A 13054-nucleotide genomic window follows, 5' to 3' on the forward strand; every position below is an offset into this window, starting at 1 on the left:
CCTAGTTTACCTACAATTACAGGTCACAAGCAGGTTATTGGGCTTTAGTGCTCCAAAATAATGGCCCTGTTTGGTAAAAAATTGGCCTATAGGCCAATTTTGGCTTATTTGACCACTATTAATTGTTTGATTTAGTTAAAATATCAATATAAATGTTTGGTTAATTAGCTTTTTGCAACTCCAAAAGGCTAAAATTAAAAAATTTACTCCTAGCAACTTTTTCAATTAGCTTTTTGAGAAAAGAAATTATACCAAACAACTATCAGCTAACAGCTAATTTACCAAACACTTTTCTACAATTAGCTAACGTTATCAACTATTTATACCTTCTAATTAACACAATCAGCTAACAGCAAACAGCTATCAGCTAACAGCCATTTTACCAAACAAGGCCAATATGTTTGTGGGTTTAATTATAACTTCTAAAAATTAAAATGCCCAATTAACTTTTTGAGTAAATTTTAGGGATTTATTTAACTTTTTTTCCTTATACATTTTGATAATTTTTTTTTGAAAGCCAACCAAATCAGATTATATTAGCCATACTAGGCAACAGAAAGGGAGGAGGATCATCCCTCCAAACAGAACGCGCCAAAGTTGCGCTTACATGCTTAGCTAGAGCATGAGCTGCCCGATTTGCATCCCTGCTAACATGTTTCACCACAGGGTTCGTCATGAAAGTAAGCAAACGATTACAAGATAGCAATACAAAACCAAGATAAGAACGAAAAGAACTAGCTTGTCTTAAATTGGAAACTAAAACCAAACTATCTGAGCATAAAGTGACTGCAGTATAACCATTGTCTTTCACCCATGATAAAGCTTCACACATTGCCAATGCCTCTGCCAAGACAGGATCATACGCACAAGATAACGGGCCATTCGCCGCTGTCATAAAAGATCCATCCGCATCATATATAATGAATCCATACGAGGGTGCATGCTGTGGACCATGAAAACCTGCATCTACAAAACAGATTACACCAGATGATGAATAGGGATCCGGTTCCGGTTGTACTGACTGTACTGGCGGGTTCCGGACATGATGGTGACAATTTACCTTCCACGCCTCCCACCTAACTGCACTACCACATAAAAGTGTTCTCGGGTATGGCAAAAAACCCTCCCATACTGCTGCATTCCTGGTAGTCCATATGTCATATAGTAAACCACAAATCCTCCCTTTGGTGTCTGGAGTGTTTGCCGGTTCAGCAAGCCATCCTTCCACCCATTGATTAAAACTCCTGCCGATAAAAGATGGAACAGGCAATTGAGACAATGACCAAACATGTGATGCAAAAAAACAGGAACATAAAGCATGCATAACATTTTCCCCTTCCAATCCACACGATGGGCATACATTAATAAGATCCACCCTGCGCACAATCAAATTATCCAACGTAGGCAGAATATTCAATAAGGCTCTCCACAGGAAGATTTTCCACTTAGGCGGTACTTGTAACCTCCATAGAAAGCCCCAAACCTCCGTGGTTGGGGTATCTTGTTCAACCAGCCTTCTATACCCATCTTTCACTGAATAGCAACCCCTTAAATCCCGTTCCCAAAACCACATGTCCTCAAAGTCCGCATTAATTGGCAGCCGTTTAATCAATTCCACATCACGAGAAGCAAAAAGCTGATTTATTAAACCCTCATTCCACTTGTTAGCGTCATTATCAATCAAATCCGCAACCAGCAAGTCATGATTGACACTTTGGTGGGTCAAACCCACATAGGGGTCATGCGCATCAGGTAGCCAAGGATGTGACCAGGCTTTAGTAGTCCTTCCATCCCCAATCCTCCGCCTGCACCCAGACCTTACCAACTCCTGACTAGCCATTATACTTCTCCAAACATAGCTCGGATTACCACCCAAAACAGCTTCATAAAAAGAAGTAGTAGGATAATACCTGGCCTTAAAAACCTGCGCTAACAAAGAATTAGGATTCGTTAACAGTCGCCACCCTTGCTTAGCCAGCAAAGCCACATTAAATTCATGCAAGCGTTTAAAGCCTAATCCACCATACTTCTTCGGGGCACACATTCTGTCCCAGGCTAACCAATGGATACTCCTTTCAGCTCCTTTCGTACCCCACCAGTACCTGTTCATCAACCTCTCAAGAGCAGCACAAAGAGTTTTAGGAAGTAAAAATATGCTCATTGTATATGTGGGCATAGCCTGCGCAACACTTTTCAGCAGTACCTCCTTACCAGCTTTAGATAAAAGCCTTTTGTTCCAAGAACCAAATCTCTGCTTCAACTTCTGCTCAACATAAGCAAAAACAGCCTTTCTATTTCTGCCTACCACTGAAGGTAGACCAAGATACTTACCAAAAATCATCCGCCTGGGCAACCCCCAAAGTTCCAGCAACAAGATCCCTATCACCAACAGATGTATTACGACTAAACGTAATGCTAGACTTGTGAAAATTGACTGCCTGCCCCGAAAAGGTCTCATACACACTTAAGCACTTCTTAACCTCCAATGTCTCCTGCAAATTAGCTTTAAAGAAAAGCAAACTGTCATCTGCAAAAAACAGGTGAGAGATAGGAGGTGCTCCCCGAGCTACCCTGCAACCATGAATAAGCCCTTTAGACTGAGAATCCTGCAACAACAACGACAGACCCTCAGCACATAAGATGAATAAATAGGGCGATAAGGGATCACCCTGTCTTAACCCCCGAGTTGGGACTATCTCTTCTGTAGGGACGCCATTCACCATGACCCTATATCGCACAGTCTCAACACACAACATCACAAGTCTAACCCATCTTTCATCAAACCCCAACCCCAACATCATCTGCTGTATAAACGGCCACTCCATCCTGTCATAAGCCTTAGCCATATCAAGCTTCAAGGCCGCCCAACCAACCTGCCCTAACTGCTTCCTTCTCAAATAGTGGCCAACCTCAGACGCAATAAGAATATTATCTGAGATTAAACGGCCAGGCAAAAAGGCACTCTGCGATACTGAGACAACACCCTCAAGCAGGGGTTTCATTCGATTCGCCAGCATTTTAGCCATTATCTTATACAGCACATTACATAATGCAATCGGCCTCAGATCAGAAACAAACTCAGGGGTACATTTCTTGGGGATCAAAACTATATTCGCATCATTCAAATTAGGAGGAAAAGTAGACTGCGTAAGGCAATTAATAACAAAATCAGTAACATCCTTACCAGTTACATCCCAGAACGCCTGGTAGAAGCCCGGATTCATGCCATCCGGACCGGGTGATTTGTCCTTGCCCATAGAAAATAGTGCACATCGTACCTCCTCCGGCTCAAACGGACGCAGGAGATCCTCGTTTTGCGCCCTAGTCACTCGTGGTTGCATAGAATCCACTTTGAAATCCCCAGGATTTCCACCAGTGGCAAAGATCTGCTTGTAATAATCAACAACCACCGTGCTCAGCGCACTACCCTCCCTCCAGACACCATTATCATCTTTCAACTTCACAATTACGTTCTTCTTCTTACGGTATGACGCATAAGTATGGAAAAACTTAGTATTTCGGTCCGCTCCCCGCAACCAGTGCTGCTTAGCACGCTGTCTCCAGAAAACCTCCTCCTGTGATAAAAGTTGGTTTAACTGGCCATCAAGCAGCCTAAACCGGGCTAGAGACGCGGGATCAAAACAGCCCCGTAACCCATTTAACTCCTTCCGAATACTGTCAATCCGCTTCCCATACTTGTGATGCCGATCACCACCCCACCTTCTGAGGCCCCGCCCACAAGATTCTAGCCTTGCTTGCAAAGCCACACCAGGTGTTCCAGACCACTCCTTCTCCACCACCTCCCTACACCCATCATCTAACAGCCACGCATTCTCAAACCGGAAACCCCGCTGCCTTGGTCCTTGTGCCACACCATAAATGTCAAGAAAGAGTGCAGTATGATCAGACGCATCAGTACGGATATTAAACAATCTAGCCCTGTCATACACATCCAACCAATCCATATTTGCCACCACTCTATCCAGTCGCTCCTCCACCCATCTATCTGTCCCTTTCCCCCTCTCCCACGTGTAAGGATAACCAGCCATAGGGAGCGTCACCAAACCACAATCATCCAACGCTTCCCCAAAACCCTCAATCAAACTAGCAGGATGCGGTAGCCTCCCCCTCTTCTCAGACTGCATCAACAAGTCGTTGAAATCCCCTAAAACCACCCAAGGCAAAGTAGATACCCCCCTGAGAGACCTTAAGAAATCCCATGCAGCCCGCCTCCTACTCCTCTGTGGATACCCATAATAGCAGGTTAATCTCCACTGATCCCTATCTGGCAATGAAATCAGCAAGTCAATATGGATGTCCGAATACTTTATCAAACTAGCACAATTATTCTTCTGCCAAAGAAAACACATGCCGCCCCTCTGCCCGTCACTATCCACACTAAAGCACCCCTCAAACCCCAACCTTACCCGTAACTTCTCTGCATGACTTCTATCTACCATCGTCTCCATTAAAAAAACAAACTCGGGCCTCTTCCTGGACACTAAGTCCACCACCTCTTGAACTGTCCGTGGATTGCCCAGCCCACGGCAGTTCCAAAACAATGTACTCATTGAGAGCGGCGGGCCTGGTCCCCAGGTCCCACCAAATTCAAAGATGCCGTATCCATCTGCATGTCAATCCCCCCCTCCAACTCAACCCCCTCACCCCTCCTCCTCCTCTTTGGTTCTACCCGAAACCCTTCCCCCACCCCCTCACCATCCTCCGGCCGCACCACCCCTCTTCCCGAACCCTCCCCCAATATTTCCGGCCCCATACCCGAAACCACCCCTCCCACCATTCCTCCCGTACCCTCCCTCCCCGAAAAATAACCAGCAAAACCGCCTCCCATTCCAACACCACCATACCCTATCCCCCGACGGCTCTCACGGCCAAGCTGGAACCATTTATCCCCCAACACCCTCACCGGATTCATCCCTCCTGCCCTCAGTCCCGGACCATAAAGATACTGCGCCGGCTCTAGAGTAGAACGCCGAGCATCCAAACAAAACTTGTCTGTATGACCCATCCGGCCGCAGAAGAAACAAAACATGTGCAGTCTTTCGTATTTAAAGTTGATCCAAACCCAAGAACCATCACGCATAATCATCTTCATCCTCCGTTTCAACGGCTTGGAGACATCATGAGTGACTCTCACACGATAGAATGCAGTGTAAGGCCTCTCAAAACACCTCTCATCCATACGTATAAAAACGCCAATAAAATCACCCACCTTCTCAAGCACTTTCTCCGTACGATATCCAATTGGCACATCAAACACCTGGACCCATAAATCCACCGTATTCAAAGCAACCATCTCCGGATTATCATTCCCCTCCAGTGGTTGGCAAAGGAACGTTGAGTTCTCAAAACCCCATGGGCCTTCGTCTAGCACACGCTTCCGATCAGCATCATCAAAAAAAGTGAAAAGAAACAAACCTGGACGGATGTCCGCAATTTCTATCCCCATTAATGGCTTCCATGCTGACGCCATTACTCGCTTCATCACCTCTGTTTTCAGGTTCCTGTCGGTTAAGAAACGTCCGACAATAGACCAAGTCCGTCGTTCAACAGCATGCTCCTCGCCCCCAGCCGGAACATCGTCAAAGTGTACGCCCAAGTCTTCATCTTCAAGAGTGATTTCGGCAGTGCTGTCTATAATTGCCTGTACATCCATGTTGCCGGATCGCTACTGGAATTCGACGCAAGAAAACCTTAACACAACGCATGCAAAATTCGATCGCACAGTGAACCCTAGAAACCAGGGAGGAAAAGTCGAGAGAGAAACCCTAGAATCCAGGGAGGTTGTGGAAATAGTCTAATACATTTTGATAATTTAAACACGTGAAAAAACTTGCCATTATGATGTAGCATTTACTCATTTAGCAAAAACAATTGTGAACAATCAAAGTTGTGAGCATTCAATTCCGGGAATGACCTGACATAAAATATACTCCGTAGTCATTAGCTAATTTTGTAAATCTGATCCTTTTTTTTTTCTTTTTTTTTTCTTTTTTTTTTTTCTTAAAGAGAAGAACCAAGACAAAGAAAAAAGAAAAAAAAAAAGAAAAAAAGAAAAAAAGATGACTTTAGAACAAAAAATCGTGCTTAATATTATAATATTTGAAAATAATAGTTAATTTACTAAATTAGCAAAAGCTAGTCCTAATGAATCACCAAATAGTCAACACAAGCTCAACCACGGCACATGTATTCTAACTAATTAGTGATTTAGAGAAAATCTTTAACTAATTAGTGATTTAGAGAAAATCTTTAAAAATAAGCAAAAACTTGTGTGAGGCTATCTCACGGATTCTTGTTCATGAAATGAGTTGAATAAAGATCAAATGTAATACTTATATTGAAAAATGTAATACTAATAAGAAATAAAATGTTTATTAAAAAATGTACATAATACTCTTGATGAAAAATGTAATACTTTTAACATTTTTGATTTAAAAGAATTACATTTTTTTTCAAAATTACATTTTCCTTTATAAGTAACAAACACTTGTCAAACATTACTTATAAGAGAAAATGTAATATTTTTGATGAAAAATGTAATACTTTTACATTCTCAAAAGTATTATATTTTCCTTTATAAGTAACAAATATTTTATTATTACATTAGTATTATTATATTTTTTAAAAAAGAATTAATATTACATTTTTAATATAAATATTACATTTTCATATTGACTCAACCCAACCAGTCTCACGAATAAGAATCTGTGAAATGGTCTCACAAGTGTGAGACTTAAAAATATTAAGAACAGTGAGAAATGAAACGTCTCTATGAGGATTGAGGACAACTGGACAAGTACATGTTGCAACATTGTTAATGGCATTCTTTAAGGCACAAGCTGTTTCGTCTTCAATTTTTCTTCTCCCAAAAGATTGAATCTTGAACTTCAAGGGTCCTCCACATTTCGGCCTGACAGAGCGTTTGGAAGAATGTAAATCACGGTAACTCAATGGTTCATCAGATAGGGTCAAATGTCAATGCATACAAAGAATTTGCTACTTTAGGCATAATCCCTGCACTGCCACCACTGATGTCTGAACTTTGATCTCTTCTCCTAAATACTGTTGAAAATTTATATAGTAATGAAGATTAATATTTCAGATGGACTACCATGAAAGCTTAAAATAATATTTGGAGTTGAGGAGTTATAAATATTATTTTAGTTTGGTAGAAAGTTAATTTGAGAATGAGTTTGTTGGAAGGCTTTGTCTATTTCCAACATTGGGGGGCTATTCCCAATATTGGGGGATTATTCCCCAACATTGGGGGGCTATTCCCAACATTGGGGGATTATATTCCCAATATAGGGGAATTATTTATTTCATTTGAAAAATGATTGCACAGCACATGAGCTTCCAATTTTCCCAAACTTATATGCAAAAGTGTGCTAGAAAATTATATACATATATATATATATATATATATATATATATATATATATATATATATATATATATATATATATATATATATATATATATATATATATATATTAATTTGCACAGTTATTTGCATGCGGTTCACAACCGTATAAAGGTTCATAATTACATATATATTCATGTTGAACATGATTTATGTAATTAATATTCTCTTATGATAAATATATCATTTAAGATATATTTTATGGAAGATAAGTTTTTAAAACTGCAGAAAACTTCCATGTAACTTCTCCAATAGTCATATTTTCTTTTATAAATATTTTGGAGAAACATCTGAAGATGGAAAATGCAATATAATAAACTTGCATTAATCTGAGATTTTTCACATTACTTCTTTTCTACAGGAAATTCTTAAACAAAACAACTTAAGAGTTTCATCATCTTCTTGTATCCCATAAGATTGAATCTTGAACCTTGTTGCTTTATATGAGGAAGATTTAAAGCTTATAGGAAAGTGATTACACGCCTGAAGATCTCGTTTCCTCACTTCCTTATCATCAATCACTCATTTTTTTAACAAATATTATCTACTGAACCATTGAGTTAAGCTCGTACAAGGTTGTCTTTAATTTTTCCAGCTATGGCAACTTTCGTGTCATTAAATTTTCCAACCACCAAGTGGATAGAAACTAAGCTATTAAGGTATAGATATTTTGACTACCCGTCAAAAGGTGAACAAATATTTTGATAACTTTAATTTTCAATCACCTTTAGGTAGTAATTTTTTTTTTTTTAAAAAAATAAAAATGTAAACTTTCAACACTTTTTAAGTGAACAATAGTAGCAGTTGGAAATCAGTAAGTTTTTAGAATGTGTAACAAATAAAATTTAATTTTACTTGCAATTTAACATTTTATCTTAATTGGTTAAAATGTCACATGTAAAATGATAGAGTTTGTTGAAATAGAAATGGAAACTAGTGATTTCATTTTGTTATGAAAAAATAAATAATTTTAAAACTAAAAACACTAATACGCCAAAATTTTAAAATATTGAAGCAAACTAGAAAGAGGACTATCTAACTAGCTTAATCATTGCGTGCATGGATTTAACTTATTGGTTCAATAAGTAGTATTTGAAAAAATATACCAAGGTTCAAACCTCGTGATTTATATTGGTTATATATTCCTCCCTCTCTCTTAATAACATGGTTCCAGAAGTAAGATTGGACTAATAGCTGAATTATTTACACAAATTTTAAAATTAATTAGAATTTTTTTTTTTTTTTTGTTGAGAAAATTAGAACATTATTGTTATTCTAATCAATTAATGATGTTGAGAACATCCATGGAAATACCAAATAAGGTGAGGACAAAACCCTCATTACCCTTATAACAAGTAACTACATCTTTAATCGCACTCATTATGCTATGTTGAACCGACGGCACAGTACCTTTGGCCTTCAACTTCTTTATGGCATCTCCGGCGTCGCCAACAACTTTCCGGTACTCCTCCAGGCATCTTTCCTTCAGACCGCTAGTCTTCGACAGTGCCTTTTCGAGGTCGATTATGCTAAATACTCTCACGTCCTTGGCGGCGGCACTGCGGGGATCGGATTGAATGACGGAAATGCAGATATCAGGAGATTTGGTCTGCGCGCAAGCGATCTGGAGAATTCGGTTGCGGTCGTCTGCGGCGGCGGAGAATTGTTGGGGAAACAAAATGGTGATCTATAGGAGGACGGAGAGTAGAGCAAAAACCGAAGGCTTCATATTGGTTATGTTTTTGGAGTGATTGTTCTTGTGCTTTCTTTGTTAAGTTATGTATATGTATTAATATATTTCTACAAATATATATATATATATATATATATATAGGGTGTGGATCCCATGAGACCCCTATACTAAAATGAGATGGTGAGATGACATCTCATCCAATAGTACATTTGTAATGGATGGATGAGATTGACCTAGGAATGTAATGTAAAATAGGGAATATTATTAATAGGAGGGTTTAAAAGTAATTGTAATAATGTGTTAATTTTGGTTATAATGTGATTAGAATCTTTTCCATAATTAAATATCATAGGTATAATAGAAATGATTAGTTGTCAATTATGCAAAGAAGTTGGAGCCCAACCGTGAGCAGTAAGAGAGCGTTTCTGAAGTAACTTCAATCGACGAACATGTCTCAAACTCCAGGTAAGAGATTTGCAGACTAATTTTTTTTAATGTGTTTTGTACAGTGGTCTGTGCAGCCAGGTTGTACGGTGTGTGCTTCGTTTCGTTTGTTCGGTGTGGGCATTGTTATGTGTTGGTGGATGTTTTTACAATAATATGCGAGGGGGACACGCAGCATTTAGGGGAGTTTGTGTGTGGTTTTATTGCAGTGGGTGGGATTTGGTTTGTGGGTGAATTAAGGTTTGTGCGTTCGTTTAATGCGGCGTGTGCATCTTACCCATTCGAATTAAAATGATAATGCTTGAATTTAAGTAATTGGGTTGTAAAATTGGTATAACAATGGGTGTGATTGAATTCATGTGAGGCATTAATTCCCAATAAAGTTTAGTTTATGGCTGTTATTTAGATAGTGCATGCAAGGAGGTATGTGTGTTTTTGTAACGTCGGTCTGTGCGTTAGTTGACGTCAGTATGTGCGTGTTTTTATTACTGTATTTCATGCCATTTGGTGGACGACCATAGGGTGTATTTCTACAAGGTGCGTTGTCATGACGTGCAATAAAATGATTTTGATTGAATGTGGCTTTCTTCAAATGTATGGCAAGTATTTTTCTAATAATGGATGGCAGTCAGAAAACGGGTAATTGGGTATGTGCGTTAGTTCCCCATGACATGTGCGTATGTATATTATGTGCGGTCTGTGCGTTAGTTCACAGCGGTATGTGCATGTTTTAATTATTGTATTACATGGCATTCGGTTGACGACCAGAGGGTGTATTTGTACAAGGTGCGTTGGCATGACGCGCAATAAAATGACTTTGATTAAATATGACTTTCTTCAAAGGTATGGCAAGTATTTTTATAATAATGGATGGCAGGCAATTAACGGGAAATCGGGTTTGTGCGTTAGTTCGCCACGGCATGTGCGTATGTGTATTATATGCTGTCTGTGCGTTATCACGAATAAGATGCACAGTTCATTACAATTACCTAATGCAATGGTTGTGTTGAGTGTATGCAAGTGAATATTATATTATTCATAACATCTTATGGACTAATATATTGGTGTGTCACTTACAGACAACGTTGAAAAAAATGCTGAGGAGAGGGATTGTGCTACGGAGGTACCACCGGGTAGCACGATGGTTTGGATACCAGAGTGTGATCCATGTCTTAAACCATTTGAAGGACAAGTATTTGAGTCATTAGATGCCGGGATTGATTTCTATATACACTACGCGTCCAACGCCGGATTTGATGTGCGGCGCAGTTCTGATGAAAAGAACAAATACGGAACAATATTGAGAAAGCGATTGGTGTGCTCTCGAGAAGGTTTTAAGGGGCCGACGGGTACAACAACATGTACAATTGAAGGACGAAAACAACAAAAGCGGCGACGCACGACTAACAGAGTAGGGTGTCGGGCGAGGATCGCATTCAAACTGGGTATCGGGGGGGGGATACGAAGTAAAAGGTTTCGAAGAAGAACACACGCACAGTTTGTGCAAGGATATATATAAACCGTTCATGAAAGTGAATAGGAAGCTGGACATTGGACACCAACAATTCATAACAAACTGTCTGAAAGTCAACATCGGATCAAGTAAGAGTTTTGATCTATACGCAGAGATGGTTGGTGGTGTCGCTAATGTGGGAGCTACTAAACAAGATTTCAAGAATTACAAGAGAGAGATGTTGGAATTCATGAGGGAGGGAGATGCACAAATGGTAATATCAAAGTACATTGCAAAGAAAGCAGATGATAAAAATATGTTCTTCGAATACGAAATGAATGAGCAAGACAACTTGGCCCGACTGTTTTGGGCGGATGGTGTGGCACGGAAAAATTACGGAGCATTCGGTGATGTCGTGTCATTTGATGCTACGTATCAAACAAACAGGTATGTACCGGTTTAATGGATTGACATTACGAATATGAATCAAATAAAACATTAAATAATAATAAGCAGATGACAAACGGGTTGGCAGATTGAAATTAATACGGTGTGTGCGTGACTATTTAGAGGCTTGTGCATTATGCTGGTTCAGCATTTTAAAACACGTCATCAGTGTACTGAGTTATTTATGTTGGTGGTAGGTACAAGCTCGTTTTTGTTCCCTTCACCGGCGTAGACAATCATAAGAGATGTGTAACATTTGGTGCAGGACTGATCGATAGGGAGGACGTGGAGTCGTACCGTTGGATCCTACAGAAGTTCAAGGATGCAATGGGAAGTATACCCCCGTTGACCGTAACTGATCAGGATCCGGCAATGAAGAAATGAAACACATGATGAAAAACCACAGTGTACAACTGTAAGAAAAAAGAAGAAATGAAACACATGATGAAAAACCAATGGTGGGAAAATAAAAGTTTAGATCGAGAAACATAAACAAACCATTGTTGAAATCGACGCAAAGAACCGAGACGGTACACCAACATGCTTTGATTTTTCCGTTGCAGACAAAACACATGTCCAGGCATTCAGTATGCCAATGAAAACTTGATTCCCTTCCAAGAGAGATACAAAATCTTCCCGCCGAGCAGAGCGGCCACAATAATTAAACAACTCCACATTCCTAAATTAAAACCACATTAATAACGTTAAAAAAACCAAAATGTGTATATAAAATACCAATACAAGTCGAACCACCGTGAAGGTATACATGTCAGAAGAAACGGATCCAGCAATCCAATCATACACAGCTCGCGCATCAGGCTTATGCACATGCTGCATAAGTACCGCACGCGCACGGGTTCGAGGCGCATACGAATTCAAGTCGATCGTGCGCAACGCACCACCATCTCCAACAGCAGGACGTGATTGTTTCGTAGGCGCTCCACAATGCGGTGGATTGATTGTCACGCTTGACGGAGGCACACCTGGTAGAATTTTCTGGACAAAAGAACAAAAGAGTATATAATCATGGAAGAGAAAATGGGAAAACACCACAGGACGCTAAATGCGAACTTATAAAGTACGCCGCAAATATACCTCGACAGGAGTGACAAAGACCCTACCATCCACGTTAGGGCCGATGCGATGACCTTGTTCTGGCCCCACCTGACTTCGGACGACACGGCCAACAGAGGCAGCAATGCGGGTAGTAGAGAATACCTCACTAGGCGGCGGGCAGACCTATATGGGGAAGTATAAGAAGGAAAAGGGAAGGACCGTATTTATTACTGGTTATGCACAAACCTCCTTGTTATGGCGCACAGACCACCAGTTAAAAAAAGTTGCGCGCACACGCCGACCAATATCGACGCACAGGCCAAAAAATTAAAAACATGTACGTTCAGACCAAGATTGAAAACCAATGAGACATCGTAGAAGGTTACAAAGAATATATTTTAAACTGGATACTAGCATACTTACTGCATCACATGGTGCCGATGCACAGGCACGAACCATTACATTTGGAGTACGCACGACGCATTCGCGAGCAATAGCGTCGGCCTCCTCCCAACAT

General features: G+C 40.1%; 3 protein-coding genes across 3 annotated transcripts; all 3 read right to left on the minus strand.

Annotated features, from left to right (window-relative positions):
• Positions 1 to 526: 526 nt before the first annotated feature.
• LOC109147027 lies at positions 527 to 4460 on the minus strand. Its single transcript, XM_019294666.1, has 2 exons — positions 2465 to 4460; positions 527 to 2379 (listed from the first exon to the last, which is right to left on the minus strand). Exons 1-2 carry the CDS (start codon positions 4458 to 4460, stop codon positions 527 to 529), a joined length of 3849 nt encoding a protein of 1282 aa, XP_019150211.1.
• A 4263-nt stretch (positions 4461 to 8723) lies between these two features.
• LOC109147028 (pectinesterase inhibitor-like) lies at positions 8724 to 10750 on the minus strand. Its single transcript, XM_019294667.1, has 2 exons — positions 10736 to 10750; positions 8724 to 9131 (listed from the first exon to the last, which is right to left on the minus strand). The coding sequence occupies exons 1-2, from the start codon at positions 10748 to 10750 to the stop codon at positions 8724 to 8726; spliced, it is 423 nt and encodes a 140-aa protein (XP_019150212.1).
• A 1090-nt stretch (positions 10751 to 11840) lies between these two features.
• Positions 11841 to 12478, minus strand: LOC109147029. The gene is made up of 3 exons (XM_019294668.1): positions 12248 to 12478; positions 11980 to 12160; positions 11841 to 11894 (listed from the first exon to the last, which is right to left on the minus strand). Exons 1-3 carry the CDS (start codon positions 12316 to 12318, stop codon positions 11841 to 11843), a joined length of 306 nt encoding a protein of 101 aa, XP_019150213.1. The 5' UTR covers positions 12319 to 12478.
• Positions 12479 to 13054: the final 576 nt, after the last annotated feature.

Source organism: Ipomoea nil, unplaced genomic scaffold (genome assembly GCF_001879475.1).
Source record: "Ipomoea nil cultivar Tokyo-kokei standard unplaced genomic scaffold, Asagao_1.1 scaffold1971, whole genome shotgun sequence".
Lineage (NCBI taxonomy): Eukaryota > Viridiplantae > Streptophyta > Magnoliopsida > Solanales > Convolvulaceae > Ipomoea > Ipomoea nil.